Here is a 20,521-nt window from a genome sequence, read left to right as displayed (position 1 = left end):
AGATGTATTAAATTGCTCAAGGTCAGCAGGATGTGTTTGAAGGAAATGGGGTCAGTGCTATACAGCACATACAATCTTGGAAAGACACATTTAAAGGGCTGGCAGTCTGTAATGTTTGTGTGGAAGAAGAGTTGATAGAGCTCAAGGTGTGGGATAAGGAGATGGTAAGAAGGGAGAGAGAGAGAGAAAAAGAGACTGAGGGGAGGTGGGAGGCTGCTCTCTTCAAAGGAGCTAGAGGACGGATGTAGCAGAGACCCTGAAGTGCCCAGACCCTGGCAGCTCTACAGACGGACAACAGAAGGACCAACAAATAAAAAGATTAACCTAAAGATAATAGACCCATCTAGCAGGAAATGGCATGGCATGAGGTGAGAGCTTTATTTTTATACGTAAATATTAAAGTACTTCATCATTTGTACATGCTCTTTACAAAGAAATGCCTCTGATGTGTGTATTTGATGTTACTTTGAATTAATCCATCACAGTTTTTACTTTGTTACATGCCAGACTGTTATAAAATGCCATATTTTGGGATAACTGATGCATTTTTAACCAATTTTCTCAAGAAAATCAGTGTCTTATAGTGAATCAATTAATATGAGATGGGTTGTTTTACATGTAGATGCAGAGAGTGATATCTATGTCTCTTTATATGTTCTTACTGATTCAAAAGCAGCTGATTAAATTTGATGTACTGTACACTGATACACATCATTAGAGTTGAGCCTGGATAGCTGTAACAGCTAAAAATCAAGAAATATGGTGAATTATATGCTCAAAGGTTGTATTTGTGTATGCTTATGTGCTCCACCTGAGTAGCTACGCAGTCGTCAGTTCTGGCGTGCCATGATGGCAGAGCTGCTCGGCACGCTGGTGCTGGTGAGCGCCGTGCTGGGTGCCTCAGTGCCAGGAAAGGGAGAGGCCTCTGTGGGACCCCTGTATCCAGCTGTGGCAGTGGGAGTGGTGATTGTTGCAATAGCACACTGTTTTGGGGAAATAAGCGGAGCTCAGGTCAGTAATTTGTGTACGTACAATGGCTTTGATTACCATAATTCTACCTTTGGTAGCACAGAGGTTAAAGAAATGCTTTGATTTAAAAAAAAAAAAAAAAAAAAAAAAAAACAGTGGCAAAAATGCTCAGTTTCATGTACTTTTAAAATTCTACTTGGGGAAATAAAAAGACAAAAAAAAAAGTTTTTCCCCATGGTTTTAAATTTCTGAAAAATAGCTGCACTCATTTTGTGAGTGATTATATCATATCACATTATGAGATTGTTAATACTTGATGGATACTGTGAATAGGTGACATGTATTCACATGAGAGTTGTTGACTTTAAATTACCTTATGTATAGCCTAGGGCAGTGGTTTCCTCCCTGGGGTCTGGGCACCCAAATTTGGGCGCAAAAGATCCCACGAAGGGCACGAGACCCTGTCTGATCTGACGTTGTAAAAATTAAATTTAAATAAATACTGTTTGTTTTTTTAATCATGATTAGAAACAAAATGCACCATTGTGTATTTGGTTCTACTAAACAAAAACTGCTGATTTCTTCACCTTTTTTTAAATTGTAGCCTTATTTTATTTCAAACTATTTTAGACCTTCGTGGGCAAATTATTCCAAAAGGGGAAAAAAATTGAACCTCTGATTAAAGTGCAAACTTCTGGTTGGCTCATTTCATCTCCAAATGCCCGCTCCATGCAAATGAAAACTGAGGCTGAATGTGATTAAGAGAAGCCAATAACTTGTCTGTCTGAATATATTCCTATGTGGGTCAATCTATCAGTTATAAAATTATGGTGCTTACAAAACCTACCTTACAAAACCTAATGTGACAATCTGCGAATTACAGTGAAATTACTTTCATGTTGCATGTCCAGTACGCAGCTTGAAAACATGAGATAACATGTGGTGTCCTGTTTTCAGGCAAAGACTTTAATCCCCATGCCCTCATTTTTTCTGAAGGGCCACTACCTGGTCAAGGGCTCTTCAAAGCCAGGGACAGAGCCAATGAGGTGGAATCCTAATTAGGCAATAGACCGCTGAAATATGTGTCAAGGCTGGCCAAACTATGGCTTAGTGCAAGAGAAAATCAAAAGATTGTTGACAGACTATCATTATTTATTTAAGGCAATTAAAGTAACATATTTGTCTCTGAACAGTTGTAGTGAAAGTAAAAAGTGGCAAAATTAGAAATATTAAGGTAAAGAAAAGTAAATTAAACTAAAGAACTTTCCACACTGCAGCTGAATTTTTTGTTATTATTTAAGTTTGTCTTTATTTTAAGATATTTTATGATTTTGGGTATTTTTTCTGTCATCAGGTGAACCCTGCCCTGACTCTGTCTCTCTTAGCCACTCGGAGGCTGGATGTTCTTCGGGCCCTCGTTTACATAGCTGCACAGTGTTTGGGGGCTTCTTTAGGATCTGGGGCCCTCTACCTGGCCCTGCCATTGAAAACCAAAGCCGACCACTTCGTCAGCAGGGTCAGCGCTCAGATTAGTAGTCTGCTTCGTTTAGACATTTTATTTATAGATATAGATATAGATATATCTATATCTATATCTATATATATATATATATACACACACACACACAGTGCTTAACAAATTTATTAGAACACCTGTCATAAAAATGAGAAAACATAAATATTTTAGAAATCTTTCAAAAACTTGTTTAAAACTAAAAAATGTTATTGTTATTTATTTGGCAAATAACATACTGAAACAACTAAATAGTCCTTTTTCACACATAATAACCAAAAAAACTACATATTTTGTATGGCCTCCTTTGGGCTTGATAACAGCTTGCATTCTTGCTGGTATTGTTTTTATGTACTTTTCCACAGTCTCTTTTGTTATTGAGTTCCAAATAGTTTCTAGCTGTTCCCACAGACTTGCTTTAGATGAAACTTCGGTGCCATCAATCTTTGAATCTACTAAATCCCAAATTTGTTCAATAGGATTGAATCCGGACTTTGACTTGGCCAGTCCATCAGTTCCAGTACTCCAGATTCCTTTTTCTTGGTCAAATAGTCTCTGCACCGCTTTGAAGTATGCTTGGGGTCATTGTCTTGTTGGTATATGAACCCATGACCAATCAGATTCAGTCCAGAAGGGATTCCATGATGCACTAAGATGTTGTGGTAGATGTTCTTGTTGATACCGTCCATTTTCACTCATTTGCCCATGCTGTATCCACAAATGGAACCCCATACTGTAATGAAATCTCCACCATGTTTCACTGTGGGTGCATCTGGCATCAAAACGTTCTCAAGCTTTTCTGCGGACATAAACACAACGATGCTGACCGAAGAGTTCAAACTTGGACTCATCCATCCAGAGTACCTTCTTCCAGTCATCAACAGTCCAGTGTTTGTGCTACCTGGCAAATCTGACGGGTTTCTGGAGGTTTGCAGATCTCAATAATGGCTTCTTAGCAGCTATTCTTCCCTTTGAGCCTTGTTCCATCAGTCATCTGCTTCTGGTCATTCTGGAGACTTTCTCAGACTCTGATCTAGAAGCAGTCATCTCTGCCTGAAGATCAGCAGTGGTCTTTCTTCTGTCTCTGGTACTTAAAGTCTTGAAGTGTCTGACATCTGCTTCAGTTAACTTTCCTTTCCTGCCTCTTCCTTGGGGCATTTTGTAAGTACCACTCTCGGCAATTGACTCCAAAGCATGTTTGACCACACTGTAAGAACACTTTATGTCGTTACCTATTTGTCTCAGAGACCATCCAGCATCATTAAGTGCTTTAATGCGGACTCTTTGATTTTCAGTGAGCTCTCCACGTTTTACCATTTTGAACAGGAATGAGGAATTTCAAACTGAATTCACCTTTTTATACCCAAATTTGAGCCGGCTCACTGGGCTTCTCTGAGAAGTCAGAAATGAATCAAGCATAACATTCAACCACTAAAACTAATTCATCTCATTTACAACTAAACATTTCTGTTCAGGAATGCAAGTACATAACTATAATTTGACATATTAATCAAGAAATATTAATGTGCTTTACTATTTTTTCAGTTTTTTGTAAATCAGTACATTTGAAAATTCATGGATAACAATAATAATTCTATTTTAGCATTAAAAATATCATTTGGGTTAAAGAGTTTCTACATATTGGTGTATTAACCATTGCAGAAACATAAAAAAGATTTTGGTAATTACCAATGCTGTTAATTTAGGGCAGGTATGGCATAAACCTTACTTTGGGTGGTGGTCTAATAAATTTGTTAAGCACCGTATGTATGTGTGTGTGTGTGTGTGTGTGTATATATATATATATATATATACACACATTATATATATATATATACATTATATATATATATATATATATATCTTTTGTACATCTTTCTCTCTTTAACCTCCCTCAGGTTCCATTAGAGCTGAATGCAGCACAGGCTCTGGGCATGGAGGTTTTGTGCACCTTCCAGCTGGTGTTCACAGTGTTTTCTGTGGAGGCTCAGCGACGGCGGGAAAGTCCAGAACCAGGAAACCTCGCCATTGGGTTTGCACACACTGCTGGAGTGCTAATAGGGGTGAGAGGGACACTCAAGCAGTTTTTTCCATAAAAAAAGGGAGTTGGTTTGAAGCCAAATCTGATTTTCTTACTTTCGTTCTTTTTTTTTTTTTTTTAATTTATTCTTAAGACAATAAACCTTTAAGAATAAAGAGTAGAAATGATTATTTGCAGTCTACAATAGTACAACTGATGTAAGTCTTCATTTTCTACTGAGGGAGTCTCTGAATTAGCATTTATTGAGGAAACACAAAAAGAGAGACGGATTGAGGTGCAACAGAAGATCTGTATTGGATCAACCCTTACTGGATCACAGTGATAAGGCATTAGACTTTTTAGTACTCGCTCAGCCAGGTGAGCTACCTGGGCTAAGAAAGTGAGTTAAATACACAGTATGTAAATTTGGCTGCCAGGGGGCTCTCAATCAAAACAATAACAAAAGATGACGAGTAGAGACAAGGTGCTCAGCCTCACCCACCTCTGCCTTTTACTTATTTTAAAATCAGGACTCTATTCAATAAAAAACTGCACACCATAAGAATGCTTTGCAAGCAGCTTGCAGCATAAACAAAAAAGGCCATTTTAGTAGCTTTTCTCCCTCTTTATCTGAAATTTATCCACAAATCAAAAACTCTTAAGGAGTGCATATTTTTTTAACAGAGTCCAAAATTCAATATAAGACGCAACTACTTAGGTGGGCAGAGCTGAGCAGCACAACTGGAAATGCCTAGTGGATCTTTTAGCCTTTCATTGATTTTATAAATCAATCACAGTCAATTTATATATTTTTTTTCTTTTGGTCAAAAAACACCAAAAAAAAAAAACAAAAAACAAAAACTCTTTAATGTCAAAGTGAAACCAGATTTCTACAAATGAATTTCAATCCAATTAAAGTATGTAGTGTAATATAAGTTACTGCATAAATATTCACCCCCTTCAAGGCAGTATTTGGTATGTTAAAAAAAAAAACAACAAAAAAAAAGAGGGTAAAACATATTTATAATTTAAACCATTTAATTTGAAAAGTGGGGTTTGTGACCCCCTGTCACAACCCTGCGTGGGTTCCCAAACCCCACTTAGGGAACCACTGGGCTTGAGTACCGTTTATATGAAAAAATATATTGATTCACTGTATTTAAGTACATATTAAATGGACAAACAGATCTCCAACATGTCTGTGTAGACTTCCACACCTATCTGTTGAATTTTCCTTCATCCTGCATGGAGATTTAGAAAAAAATAATAAAAATAAATATTGATTTTTCTCTGGAGAGTGGCTGGGCAGCTTGGAGTCCCAGTCACCTTGTTTTGGAGGTCTTTAGGGCATGTCCAAGTGGGGGCTCAGGGCAGACCCAGAACTCACTGGAAGGATCATATACCCAGGCCAGAGACCTTGGAATGCTTCAGAAGGAGCCAGAAAATGTTGCTGGGTGGAAGATGTCTTGACTGACTTGCTCAGCTTGCTGCATACCCAAATAAGCAGAAGAAAATGGATGGAATTATGGATGGATAAAAATAAAAGCAGCCTCTGTGTTTTGACTTAATTTCTGAGTGTTGTTTTATTCTCAGGGACGTTTTTCTGGTGGGAGTATGAACCCTGCACGTTCTCTGGGTCCAGCAATCATCACTGGCTTCTGGGAAAACCACTGGGTGAGAGCGACATAACCTGTCTCCAGCATAACGACTGATTTTTCCTAAGCCAGGTTACAATTATTGTCCTTTTATTTGATCATAATACGACTGTCTTTTCAGAAATATTACTCGACTCAACTCAATCACAATGTAGTTTACTCCAACACTGTAATTACAAAAATTACTACTCTACTGGAGTATTACAGTTCTGTTCTGTTCAACTCTTTCACTTAAGTGGAAAATGCATTCATGTGCCTATACTTTTATTTTAATAAATACAGAAGAAATGAAGTTTATGTGTTATAGCTCACTAAGGGAAGATGTCTTTAAATTTATTTCAGTTTGCTGTTATTTTATAAACCTTTGTGAGGTTTTAAATAATCATGCAATACTTTAAAAGGGCTGGAATATTTTGAATTGTGACTTATTTATTCCTTTTCCCCTCTCACTCAATCATCATGTGACCAACAACCTCTTGTTTCAGAACCACAGAACTGAATAACCAAACTGTATGACAGAAATTTAACTGGTTTCCTCTACTATTTATACACTTGGGCCTTGGCTGCAAATACTTATTCACTTTTGAACAGTAAAATGAAATATTTTAGTCAGCCACCTTTTAAATTGCTTTAAATCATGCATCAACATTAAATTCGTACATTCTCAAAGCAAAAGGCTATGAAAAATTCAGTTCAGTATTTTGCCTGATGACTGCCTGGTAGAGCAGTAAACAATAAGAATCAACACTTTCTTCTCACCTTCAGGTTTATTGGATTGGACCAGTGCTTGGTGCTATTCTAGCTGGAGTTTCCCACGAGTTCTTCTTTTCACGCAGCGCGTCTCGTCAGAAGCTGGTGGCCTGTCTGACCTGCAAGGACATTGAGATCGTGGAGACGGCCAGCATGACTGGATCATCCCTGTCCACTGTCACACAGAATGCCATGAGAGCAAAGCAAACCAACAAGCAAGAAAACAACTGAGGATAGAAACATTCAGCAGAATGGCAGTGATTGTTTATGAAGATGGATAGAGTGCAGTTTATTTGTTCTGTCCATTAATGGTGAGGGCCAAAGGCAAGGAAGCAAATGCGCAATTCACACCTGTCGAATATGAGCCTGTTAGATACTAAAATTACACAATGGAACAAACAGAAAGACAAAGGGGCAGATCCACAAACAATGAGATGCACCGCACTAATGGCACCAGGATTAGCTCACATTTAGCACCTGCTAATTTTCACCCCACATCCACTCAAGAATTAGCTTTAATCATGGCAGTACTGACATGCCCAAAAGGTTTGCAGCTAAAGGCACTTTGTGATCACAGACACTGCTGTGAAAGTGAGACACAAAAAAGATTTTTTTTCATTGGAAAAAAATGTTTAATCCAAAAGTGGCTCATGTCTCAGTCATACTGACTCCTCAGCCCATGGTTGTATACAAAACATTTATCTTTAGATGCACAGTGACAACTGAGTGTGGAGAGAAAAAGAGAGGGAGGAAAGAAATGATTTAATACATGGGTTCAGCTGGCATAGAATTGTAACACTTTTACTGTGGTAATTAGCGCTGACTTTTGTGAATTAGTTGCTATTTCTACTGAGGATTACTTGGATAGGAAGGGAACAATTTTGCACCAAACTTTTAAATATTCCCTCATTCACATGCATGCAAATGGGTGGTGTTTCCTTGGATTAATATTTGTTGTGCAATAAGAGTCATTTCTCCTTTGACAGGCTCTGTGCATTGGATTCTATCCTTTTCTGCTATTTGCAACAGTAAAGCTATCCTTTTGTGGATTTTGAGCCCATCATTGTTTAAAAACCAATACTAATGTCAGGATTTGTTTCAAGGGCAAAATATACATGTAATGGTAATAAAGAGAAATCTCAACACCTACAGAGAAAATCTGACAGTGGTTGTAGCACAGATATAGCAATTAAATCTTATCAAATGTATTTTCTAATTGTGACCTCTTGATTGTTTGATTATCACCTCTGCTTGGTGTTCATAAGCAGGACACCGAGATCTCCATAATTCAAATGTAATTAATATGTTGTCTATTTCTTTCTTTCTTTTTTTTTTTTTTTAAGAAACACATTTTAGTTTGAGCCAAATGATTTTTTTTAAATGCCTTAATTTACTGAAAGTTAAAAACTCTTTTTATGGTCTTTTTATGACTTCAATGTAAAATCTAAGTAAAGTGCAAGGGTGGAAAAAACGTACCAGACGATTGTACTTAAAAAAAGCAAAGGCTTTCTTTTACAGTTTTCCATTATTTTGGTTGCCTTATATACAAACAAAACCTTAATCCTCCGTCAATAAGAGTAATTTTTTGATAGTATGCTTTATTGCCCTTTCACCCCACTGCAACATCATCCTACAGCCACAGTGATGTAATATAAGTACACCACTGTGCCTCTGAGTGTCACTTTAAAACACTAACAGCTCAGTGGGCAAGTCAAAAGGCATCTGCACCATGTTTTATTAATATTCAACTTTTTACTGTTCTCATATTTCCCATTAAACCCTCAGCAAGTTCCTTTTTTGTAGTCTAGTTCATGTCATAATATTTTACCCACTTGAAGTTCCTTATTTTCTTTCAAAACAAAAGTAGGTCTGCATCCAAACAGGAAATAATTTACCCTAGGTTTGAAACAACTTAGGTATTTTTGCCTAAAATGAAACGCATACAGTTTTAAATGGTGGAATTTCGAAAGGGGAAAATAATCTTGATCAACTAAAAAAAACTCTGATATTAATTGTGATTTTAAAACGTAATGGCTCTAATGCCCTAAGTAATACTAAGTTTAATTAAAAAGGTAAAATTTTGGCCCCATAGCTTGTGGTTTCATACGTTGTGGAGCTCTATTTAAATGGGCTATGAGCAATGTGAACGCACAGGTGTTGCCAGTATCGTGGTATACAGTACTGTTATCTAACATTTGCACCTCATTAGAATTTCTAATGGAAATACATTGAAAACGTGTTCAAAAACACCCTTGTGTTTGTCAGTTTCATTCTGAGTTCTGTAAAGGCTTTGAAATGCTAAAGAGGTCCTGCTCCCTGGCTTCAATGATGCTCCTAATTTGCCTAACATCTTTCTCATATATATGCCTGTGTATGTCTGTCTGTCGGTCCGCCCGTCAGAGGCCTTCTATTGACAATCAAATGGACCCTCATACCACTGTAAAGGCTTTGCAGAAAGAAAACCTTCAGGGGAAACAAGCTTTGTACTTTCAAATGGAAACAATGAGCATATAAGCATCTGTAAGAAAAATTACATCATATTTTTTAAGAAACTTTGTCTGAGTTTTTAGTAAAACTGTTTTGTATTGTCAGTTTATCCATAACACAAATGTTTATCATTCGTATTATGTATTTAGACTTTATGATTTTATTTGTCTCCTTCCCAGTGCTTCAATAATAGTTAAGTGATGGTTTTTAAAATTCAATGATGAAGAACTGACCCTTTAAATTATCATCATATTCTATATTATTGTAATGAAGGTTACATTCATTATGTATTATTGTTAAAATTGAGTTTATGTTCACTGTACTATTTTGATTTTAAAATGAGTCTTAAATAAAACCATGACAGCTGTCTACTCTCTGCAGCAGTGTGATCTGAATACACACAGTGCATGCATACTCATACATAAACTATTCACACACACACACACACACGGTACACAATAGCTATAACTGCCACAGTGCAGCCAGCATTTTGCATTGTGTGTGTTCTTTCTAACATGTATAAAAGGGCGTTAAAACGGCAAGCTCAGCGTTCTGCTTTCATCATCCCCTGCCTCGCCCCTCTAACTCCCCCTCCTCCGTGCACTGCCCAACAGGCATCGGTGATAACTCTAGACTAGTCATCCCTACTGGACCTCTCCTTTTCCCTGGCTATACACACGCAGAACTTTCAGGGCGCTAGTCGTACGTCCTTCTGCAAATCACACAATGAGACAAAAACAGCTTCACAAAGTGCAAGCATGTGCATAGCACCTCCTAGAAGCCCTCATTTCAACAGAATAAACACTCTCTTTGGTTATATGAATTACTGTTATTCTAAAGTTTATGTTTACCCACGCTTTAACCCTTTATTGTTTGGATTCTTCTTGTAGTGCTGCTTGGATAAGCTACCACTTAAGGTGGCACAAAGACTCTGAAAGTCAGGTTCATGTCTAGATAATCACCTATGCAACAACTACTCCATTTAGATAACATGAACGGAAGCATAACATGTGACTGCACATTTAGCTTTTAATGCTGCTGTGCTAGCTGCTACCTTTATGTGTATTTTTATATGTATTTTTTAATCGCCTCTGCTCCATAGGTAGCCCACATGCTTGCGACAGACAATAGTTTCACAGGGTCAGGCATTTCAATGTATGGGTCAGTTCAGCGCTGTAAGCTTTGGATACTTCCGTCCGGGGCCCCCCAACTGTATTATCTGCATGTGAGCGTATATGTGTATGCGTGCGTGTTTTTGTGTATGCATGTGTGTCCATCAGCATTTACATCTCTCTCTTCTGATTGTTATATGTCAACAGATGTCACCAAAGATGCCCTGCTCCTCTCCAGCAGCCTTCTCCATCTTGTATCCCACCTGAAGGCACAATACATGCTGTCATCTATGTATAGAAAATCTTTCCCCAATCAATCATTGATTTAGACTCAGTCTCGCTTTATCTGATTCTCTTCTCAGATACAACACCTCTCACTGGGCCTCAGCCTATCATGGAGGGCGGGGGGGGGGGCAACAGAGGGGTTAAGTTTGTTTGGTTAAGGGTGTCCAGAACTGCCGCCCCCCCACCCTTGGGCCTGCAGGGGGATTATGTCGTCACCTGGGGCCTCTGGGGGGGTATTATAAAGCCCCAGTCTGGCCCTCTCCCCTCCGTCAGAGAGGCTAAAAGGTCCACCAGACACGCTGTATTTCCCCGTCTCTACTTTAGAAACACCCCTTTAGCATTGATGCACACCTCCTCTTGACAGCACTTGAGACCTCCACCCACACTCCCACATTACATCACACCTATGTCTTTGCGACAGGTGGACAGAGGTGGCAAGCCAACGCAGCTAAGTTGACTTTATTTGTGGATTTGTCTGTTGACACTCTGAAATCCTGTTTTGTCTTTGAACAGACTCTGATTTTATTTTTTTTGGTCAGCCATATCAGCTGACTTCAAGAGGGACATCTTTCATTTTGTTATTTTGGCACTTAAGGAGGACCTTGAAAGGTTTCAATTTACCTTTCACAGACTCATCCTTATCTATTCTTAGAGATTCTTTTCCTCTGGCGGAGAGCATCGAGTAAACAGTCATCATGTGGGAGGTCAAATCCATGAATTTTTGGAGGGCGGTCTTCGCAGAGTTCTTCGGGACCATGTTCTTTGTATTTTTCGGCATGGGTGCCGCCCTGCGCTGGACCACCGGGCCTCATCATGTCCTCCATGTGGCCCTGTGCTTTGGGCTAGCAGCTGCCACCCTCATCCAGTCCATCGGCCACATCAGCGGGGGCCACATTAACCCTGCTGTCACCTTCGCCTACCTTGTTGGCTCACAGCTGTCTCTCTTCCGTGCCATTTTCTACATAGCGGCACAGTGCCTGGGTGCTGTGGCTGGGGCTGCTGTGCTGTATGGGGTTACACCCAGCAACATGAGGGGCAACATGGCCATGAACACGGTAAGAACGCAGGACCAATATTTCAGAAACAAGAATAGCAATGGTGGAAGAACTGAGATAAAGCTTTTGAGTAGGCTGGTTGCATCTATAAGAATCTAATTGTGGTAGCAGCGCAGACCAAACCCAGCCAGGTCAACTATGGTTTTAAATACTGAGAAGACCACATGCATACATTTTATTTATATACAGTGGCTCACAATGTGTCTGGAACTGAAAAGCCTACAATACTTTGTTCTAAACTTTTTGACTTACTTTCTCTGGGTGTATCTGTGTGTCTCCAGCTGCAGCCTGGTATCAGTCTGGGAATGGGCACCACTGTGGAGGTTTTCCTCACCATGCAGCTTGTGATTTGCATCTTTGCTGTGACTGACGAGAGGAGAAATGGACGACTGGGATCTGCTGCCCTATCCATTGGCTTCTCTGTCACCATTGGACATCTCATGGGGGTGAGACACATGGAAACAGAGATAATGTGTTGGGAATTATCAAGGAAGTTTTAGGAATATTAGATGCTTTACTCAAGATGGATCTAGGAGAGAGCTTTTGAGTGTGATACCACATATATACACACATTTTTTAAAATTACCATACCATAATGTGTTTCAGATGTACTACACTGGTGCTGGGATGAACCCTGCAAGGTCCTTTGCCCCTGCTGTGCTCTTCAGGAACTTCATCAACCACTGGGTAAAACCTGCAATCACAAACAGAGAAATAAGGTAAAATAATGCATGACCAGCTGAATGTTTAAACTTTCCTTCCTTGCCTGCAGGTGTACTGGGTTGGGCCTATGATAGGAGGTGCCATGGGCGCCCTCCTGTACGATTTCATACTGTTCCCACGCATGAGAGGTCTCTCTGAGCGCCTCGCCACACTCAAGGGCAGCCGGCCCCCAGAGAGCGAGACCCAGCAGGACACCCGCGGGGAGCCCATCGAGCTCAAGACGCAAGCCCTATAAACCCGCCCTTGCTCCCCTTCTCCGACTGGGGCCAAGGGATGAGGGACAGGGCCCTGAGCTACGCCAGTCCCACCTCCACTGCCCCCCGCCCCCTCATGCCTTCACACAACATCGCACAAGACTAACCCAAATACTCACATGTAAACTAACACATAAGATATATATGACACAAACTTCAACTTGATCATACAACAGGGTTCCTCTACCCCCACTGAACTGGATTTTTTTTTTAGTATGTAATAAATGACCAGAACCTGAACAAGCAGCCGTCTAGTCTGAAAACGCCCACCTGCTTCCTCCTCTCAGCCAGGCCTTGATCAGGATCCTGAACTAGAGCAGGGAGGTTTTGGGAGGCAGGTGCTGTAAAGGTGAGGTCAGAGATAGGATTATATGCAGGGATGTGGGTATGATACTGTATAAGAAGGGTAAGAGGGCATGGGGTAGGTGATGGTGGAGTAGAGGGGTGGAGGTTGGGGGTTTGGTTAGGCTAAAGAGGGCAACATTCTGGGTTTGTGGTCGTTTCAAGTTGGGTTAGACCAGTGAAGATGGGCATGCTTTACATTATTCATCTGATTTATCTCAATTTTAGTTTTTTCAGTTCATTTTGTTTTTTTCTGCACTTCAGACACAGGACGTGGATGTATGATACCATTAGATTTTACCAGGGTTTCACTATTTACAACCACTACATTTTATCTGTGGGTTTATGTTTGTGTGTGCGTGTGCATGAACACTTCTGCAGTACATATGTGTGAGAGTGAGTGTGTGCATGTGTGTGTGCCTGCTTGTGCGTATGAGCTTGTTTGCTAGTGAGTGTGTATATGTGTGTATGTGCGTGATCAAGATTGCAGATACAGTACTTTTTATTTCAGTTTATTTTCATTACCGCTCTCCTGTTTCGTACCGTTGACTGTGTTCATTTTGTCATCAGTTTTAAAGACATGATCATTTCTCCTCCCCTCACTGTGCTATTTGCTATGATATTCATTTTTACATAAACCATCTGCTTCTTTGTTCCGAACCAGCGCAACCAAAAGGAAATGTTGTATCCCAGATTTTGATAGTACTTCTGTTCACTGCAGACCAGCTGTGCAAGCTTTACATTGAGTCTCCTTTTATTATTTAATCCTTACTGGGAGCACAAAGTGTTTCAATAAACATTTCAATGAAAATAAACATAAAAACTTGGTAAACGTTTCGGTCATTCTTGTTCCTTTTTACATCTGCATTTTGAGAAGGACAAAAATGTCTGCTGCAATAAACAAATCTGTCCAGAAGAGGGTGATAAGAGCTCATGTGAGAGCCTTCCTTTGAATGGTGTGCTGAGTGATTATCAAAAAGGTTTTTTAGAGGTTACATCGGTTTTCACAGAGGGAAAGTAATATTAGCCCTGTTATGAAGTGTGTTAGGGAGAAGGAGACCTAGTGAAGGGAGGGGTTGTTTGGGTAGGACAGGGTTCACCCATAGGCGGAAGATTGCTCTTGTTTGATAAGATATGTAGTTAAAACTGATCTTTTTTTCCTTATCTTTCTCCGTCTTCTGCTCCCTTTATTACAGCTGAGAGTATAACCCCCCCCTGTAAAGCCAAGGCATGACACAACACATCCCACATTTAGCGTACTGATAGCCAAATAGCCATGCTCAATCCCAAAACAACAGTTATCATAGTCATAGCCTATTGCTGCTAAAAAAAAAAAAAAACAGTCTTTATAGCACGATGTACCCTATTCACCATTGTCACAGAGCTTCATTTTTGTGTACAAATGAAAATGATATACATTAAAGCATTAGTCTGACACAGGGCTGCCTGTAAACAGATAAAGTTCAGACATAAAATCTTAGAAAGCGAGCTGAAGGTGAGTTTTGGGATATAAAATGGAAAGACAGCTGTCAAGGTGTTACGTCGCAGTATATGCGGACATTGTTAAATGAGTTAGGACATCATACAATGAAGACAAGAAAAACTCAAACTATACCTTAATTTCCTTTTCCAAAGACTGTCAAGGACTCAAGTCCCGGTCCAGACCGGAGAAGGGATTCGACCTGGGTCGGTGTACTCCACACTGGAAAGGTAAAAAAAAGTTGGCCTAGCTAGCTAAAGTTAGCATTTATTTTAGACTGGCTAATGTCTGTACTTTAGCAGTGGGTATTAAGCTAAGAGTGGCGGTTAACTAACTGTTGCAAGATGAGAGTCAGAAAGTTATTATGAGTCTCTCCTAGTTAATGTGCAGAAACTGTTGAGTAAATATGATGCCCGGGTTCAAATCCGCCTGTGCGGAACGCTCAACAGTAAAGCTCGCTCATGCATTTGCTAAGCTAACGCACCAAAAATGAACGTTTAAGATCGCGTGCGCGCTTAAGTAAAGTACCCGTATGTATAATTGAAACGCGCACAGTGATAATTGCAATATCTATAAGGCAAGCATGGTAGGCTATTTCTTAACTTACATGTGCATTCTGGCACCTCGCCTACATTTTAAAACTTTTCCTTCATTTTATGGCTGTCAAAATAATGTATAACTTTCCACATTTCTTCACGTTACAGATACAACCGTAAATATATTTTATTGGGATTTCATGTAATAGACGAACGCAAAGTGGCACATAATTGTGACGTGGAAGGGAAATTATACATGGCTCTCAATTTTTTTTACAAATGAAAATCTGAAAACTGTGGTGTGCAAAAGTATTCAGCCCCTTGAAGTCTGATACCCATAAATAAAATCCAGTGCAACCAATTACCTTCAGAAGTCCCCTAATTAGTAAATAGAGTCCACCTGTGTGTAATCTAATCTCAGTATAAATACAGCTGATCTGTAAACTCAAACCTATGTTAGAGAACATCAGTGAACAAATTAAGATCAAGAAACACATCAGACAGGTCAGGGATAAAGCTATGGAGAAACATCCAAAAAAGGGAACGAGCATTGCACAACTACAAACCTACCGAGAAATGGCGGTCCACCTAAACTTACTCAAGGAGAGCATTTATCAGAGAAGCAACAAAGAGGTTCATGGTAACTCTGGAGCTGCTGCAGAGATCCACACTTCAGGTGGTAGAACCTGTCCACAGGACAACTATTAGTTGTTGTGCACTCCACAAATCTGGCCTTTATGGAAGAGTAGCAAGAACATCACCACTTTTGAAAGAAAAAAAAAAAACCATAAGGAGTCTCTTTTGCAGTTTACCAAAAGCCATGTGGGGGACACACCAAACATGTGGAAGAAGGTGCTTTGGTCAGATGAGACCAAAATTGAACATTTTGGCCTAAACGCAAGGCGCCTATGTGAGGCAGAAAACTAACACTGCACATCACCCTGAACACACCATCCCTACTGTGAAACATGGGAGTGGCAGCATCATGCTGTGGGGAGGCTTTTCTTCAGCCAGGAAGCTGGTCAGAGTTGATGGCAAGATGGATGGAGCCAAATACATAGCAAACTTGGAGGAAAACCTGTTAGAATCGGCAGAAGACTTGAGACTGGGGTGGAGGTTCACCTTCCAGCAGGACAAGGCCCCTAAACATACAGCCGGAGCTACAACGGAAGGGTTTAGATTGAAGCATATTCATGTGTTAGTTCCTTGGCAGTCCATTTAAATATGATGTACTTGTCACTAATCCCTGCTTGCATTAATGCTGATGCACCACACTGCTGCTGCTGCTGGCAAAGCTTAACCTCCTCCATCCTAGCCTTCTCCTTTATAGCATAAAGCTTGTTGCACCCTCATATTGAGATTTGTGCTACTAGGTATTAATTGCTTTTGAACTAATTTTATTGTATTCAGTACACATTGTCATAAATGTATCTATCCATATGGTTTTTTTTAGCTATGCCCTCCCTGAAAAGTCAAAGCATGCTGCTTGACTAACCAAGGGAGCATCCTTTGAGCAGAGCCTTCTCCACCAAGTAAAACTCTATATCCATTTTGCAACAAGAAACAAGATAAGTTGGGTTGTGAATGCTTACTGCTGTCTCCACTCAGGTTTCCAGGTGTCATGACTCGTATCACACATAGAACTGAAAAACATCAGTTTGACTGGTATTAAACTACAGAAACAATTGTGAGAACTTACCAGCCAGGAATACAGCAAGACAAAGGGATGAAATTGGGTGTGTTTGCAGGTCTGCCTATCGTAACACACTCCATTCATCTGGTAGGCTACAGCCTGTTAGCAGTGGTTTCACACAGATATAAACCACGATGAATTTGTCTATCAGTCACACTCAGAAAAAAAACGTAGCGTCTTATTTAGAAATATTACTTTTATTTTGCATATTTGTTAGTTGTCATGGTGACTACGAAAGTTTTGCCAAAGCAGTGTGAGCCTCTTATCATCATTACAAAAGCATCCATCTGAATGTTGCTGCTGGGAAAAGAAGAACAAAGAAACAACTCTGACCAGTACAATGGACTGGGAAGGAGCTTGGTCCTGACACTGGGGTATACTGCATCGCTCTATTTCTCTTACTCATTCAACCACACACACAGAAACAGACGACAAATACACTCACATTTTCACATCTTCGCACCTACAAACACATTTAGCTGATATGTACTGATAAATTTGTAATTAAATTTTGACAAAACCAAACAGTCACAAAGACCGAATCCAAAATTAACCAGTCAGAAAAGCCTAATAAGCAGCTGTGGGACTCTTGTGTCATAGCTATGGTGCAATAGTATTACAAAAACAATGAAGGCCAGTGTTTTCTACCTTATTCTTGGTCACCTTTTCTCATTATAATAGCATATTAATTTAAAGTGTGATTATCACTGTGCAATGACTTGCCAGCAGGCGATGACACAAAACTAGGGGAGCTGTAAAGAATATTTTACCATTTTAAGACCAAAGGATAAAAATGAAGAACCCAAAGTAAAGAAGGTACAGAGAGAGTGAGAGATCTCTAAGGCCATAGACAGAAAGGTAACCTTGAAGAAGAAGGTTATTGGACCAGTGTTTCTGAAAAAGGAAGTAGCTCTCAGCTTGGCTGATATCCAGCATTCAGCCCAGTACCTTTGGAGAAACTGCAGCCGCAGCATCATGTCAAACAGGCATATTTCTTATTGTCTTTACCCGGCCACCCTCCAGCAGACAGCATGCCTCCGACCTCAGCACTAAAATGTCCAGTAGATTATTGTCTCATTCTGTTCCCTGACTTCTGACATTTTTGAAAAACATTCAGATCATACGCTGATGAATGTAACATTTTCATTAACTATTAAAACAATAATGTATATATAAAAACAGGAATGAGAGTGCTCTCTAAAAGCCCTTTGATTACAACACACTCTCTTCCTGGTAGTCCAGTCTCATCCTGATGATGTCACAGTTTAACAGTCACACTGTTTTAAACCATCAGCTTGGCAGCTCCAGCTCCACGTGGGGCTGCTCACTGCATGCGGTCGGGCTGGTGGAGAGGGTAGTGGAGGATGGCCTGGGGGGCGGCAGACAGGGTGGTGAGTGCAGCCAGAGGAGGGTGGATGGCAGCTGATGGGGTTGGAGATGTGGTAAGAGCGGGCGCTGAATTCCCAGGGGTGAAGCTGTAGCTGAGGTAGCCAGCCGAGGGCGAGGGTGAATGGGTGTAGGGGTACTGCTCTAGTCCTGTGGGGGCATAGTGGCTGTATGCAGAGCTGTAGTCCAGGTAGGGGGAGGCCAGTGCCGCTGCTGTAGGGCTGAGCTGGGACTGGAGGACCAGGCTGGGCTGGAGGAACGCCTGGGGGTAGACGTACTGCTGGGCAAACCTGTGCAGAAAGAAGCACTGGGGGTTAGGACAAAATAATTAGCAGTAATTTAACAGTTGCGTATAGAATTACATAGTGTTTCTTGTTCCCTCTGCTATGATGAGATCTGAGCTGATTATTTAATGTCATTTCAACAACAACAACCAGAGACGGATACAGAGATACAGAGCTGTATGTTTGGACACAAACAAATGGACTGCAGTTTCTTCAGTAAGGCCCCTTTCTTTTTTAGAAATCTCAGAGTCCTTAAGGCGTCATCTGCCGCCTACTTTAAGAGCAATTATCAGATCAGTTCCTTAAAAATAGACTGCTCCCTTGTGTTAAAGTTTAATTATCACCCTATCTGAGCATTGGAAGAAAACACTGTTTCTGAATGACTAATTTTAAAACTACTAAAATACAATTTCTATACCCTTTTGCTCAAAAACAGGCAATCTGCATGCCCTCCCAACTAAACATGCACACAAATGCACAACCTGCCACAACAGATGCAGTGTTCGGGACTGTTGATACTCGGAGCCAGAGTCCTAATGAGAGGAAAAAGTTCTCCTCTGTCCTCATGGATTCAGTCATGCCCTTGCCTGAGGCCGCCCACTTAACCTGAACTGCCTCTGCCACATCTGGAAACAGCAACAACGATCATATCAGAGGAACTAGGTTACTCTGCTGCACTTGTGATAAAACAACACATGACGGTATTTAACACGTACACTGTAGTGATCAGGCCTGCAGTCAAACCATTAACCTGACAGTAACCTTGTCGCTGAACAGGCGATCATAGTCCTGCTGCTGCTTACCTCTAAACAGAGCGAGAGCAGGGATCAGGTGAGCTTACACAACAAACACAAAGACCAGGCCGGTGTACACCCACTCTGATGTATACACAACACATAGAGACACACCAGTATGTAGAGAACTTCTTAAAATTCACTCAGAGTTTTAATGTTAGGTCGTGGCGGCAGCAGGCAAAGTAAGTCAACCCAGACATCCCTCTGCAACATTCTCCCATTTCCTTCTGAGGGATTCCCAGGCGTTCCCTTGCCAGATGGGATATATAATCCCTCCAGCAAGTTCTGGGTCTGCCCCAGGTCTCCGTCCAGTTGGGCATTACCAGGAGACATCCTAAAAAGATGCCCCGACCAGCTCAACTGGCTCTTTTTGATATGAAGAAGCAGCAGCTCAAAATCAGATCCCTCCGGATGTCCCAGCTCCTCACTCTATCTCTAAGGCTAAGCCCAGCCACCCTTCTTAGGAATCTGATTTTGACTGCTTGTATCCATGACCTCATTCTTTCAGTCTTTACCCAAAGCTCATCACCATAGGTGAGGGATGGAACATAGATCGACCGGTAAATTGAAAGCTTTGCCTTCTGGCTCAGCTCCCTCTGCATCACAAAGCCTGCAACACTGATGAGGCTGCACTGATCTACCTGTCAACCTCACTGTTCATTGTACCCTAACCCCTGAACAAGAACTCCTTCACCTGGGGCAAAGACTCAATCCACTGAATTTCACCAGAAAATCCTGGCCTCAGACTCAGAGGTGCCTATTGTCATACCAGCCACTTCGCAGCCAGCTGCAAACCGCCTCAGTGCCTGCTGGAGGTCCCCAGCTGAGGAAGCCAACAGAACCACATCATTTGCAAACAGCAGTAATGAAATTCTGATGTCCCCCAACCCAGAAACTCTCCTCCCCATGACTGTGCCTTGAGATCCTGTCCATAAAAGTCACAAACAGAATCTTAAAAAGGGCAGCCCTGGTGGGCCAACACACACCGGGATTGTCCCTGACTTTGTGCTGAGAATGCAAACACAAACTCCATGCTGCAAACTGTACGATAACTCATACAAGGACCTGATGGCTTGCCATAGCGGCCCCAGAACCTCATTTTACCGCAGTACCCCCCACATAACCCCCTAGGGACTCAAGCCTTCTCCACATCCACAAAACACATGTAGACAATCATTTGATA

General features: G+C 40.8%; 3 protein-coding genes and 1 long non-coding RNA gene across 6 annotated transcripts in view; 2 read left to right on the top strand and 2 right to left on the bottom strand.

Moving 5' to 3' along the window:
• Nucleotides 1-241: 241 nt before the first annotated feature.
• On the top strand, nucleotides 242-9,706 carry LOC121518019 (aquaporin-4). The gene is made up of 6 exons (XM_041800176.1): nucleotides 242-368; nucleotides 820-1,011; nucleotides 2,324-2,485; nucleotides 4,381-4,545; nucleotides 6,096-6,176; nucleotides 6,923-9,706. The coding sequence occupies exons 1-6, from the start codon at nucleotides 354-356 to the stop codon at nucleotides 7,136-7,138; spliced, it is 831 nt and encodes a 276-aa protein (XP_041656110.1). The 5' UTR covers nucleotides 242-353; the 3' UTR covers nucleotides 7,139-9,706.
• On the bottom strand, nucleotides 877-15,114 carry LOC121518021. Of its 2 annotated transcripts, none has more exons than XR_005992609.1 (5): nucleotides 14,781-15,114; nucleotides 12,438-12,540; nucleotides 12,099-12,283; nucleotides 6,917-7,026; nucleotides 877-983 (listed from the first exon to the last, which is right to left on the bottom strand). It is a non-coding gene; the product is annotated as an uncharacterized LOC121518021 (long non-coding RNA). The 2 variants fall into 2 exon arrangements; XR_005992610.1 differs by lacking the exon at nucleotides 877-983 and adding an exon at nucleotides 5,862-5,989.
• Nucleotides 11,487-12,804, top strand: mipb (major intrinsic protein of lens fiber b). The gene is made up of 4 exons (XM_041800177.1): nucleotides 11,487-11,846; nucleotides 12,128-12,292; nucleotides 12,453-12,533; nucleotides 12,619-12,804. The coding sequence occupies exons 1-4, from the start codon at nucleotides 11,487-11,489 to the stop codon at nucleotides 12,802-12,804; spliced, it is 792 nt and encodes a 263-aa protein (XP_041656111.1).
• A 1,967-nt stretch (nucleotides 15,115-17,081) lies between the features above and the next one.
• Nucleotides 17,082-20,521, bottom strand: part of rbm38 (RNA binding motif protein 38) — a 30,146-nt gene continuing 26,706 nt past the window's right edge. For both annotated transcript variants that reach the window (XM_041798407.1, XM_041798406.1), the window contains one exon: nucleotides 17,082-18,550. In XM_041798407.1, coding sequence (XP_041654341.1) covers nucleotides 18,199-18,550 — 352 coding nt within the window. In that variant the 3' untranslated portion in view covers nucleotides 17,082-18,198. The remainder of the gene's footprint in view (nucleotides 18,551-20,521) is intronic.

The sequence above is a fragment of the Cheilinus undulatus genome, linkage group 11 (assembly GCF_018320785.1).
Source record: "Cheilinus undulatus linkage group 11, ASM1832078v1, whole genome shotgun sequence".
Classification (NCBI taxonomy): Eukaryota; Metazoa; Chordata; class Actinopteri; order Labriformes; family Labridae; genus Cheilinus; species Cheilinus undulatus.
The sequence above is the reverse complement of the archived record's forward strand: the minus strand, read 5'-3'. Positions and strand labels throughout refer to the sequence as shown.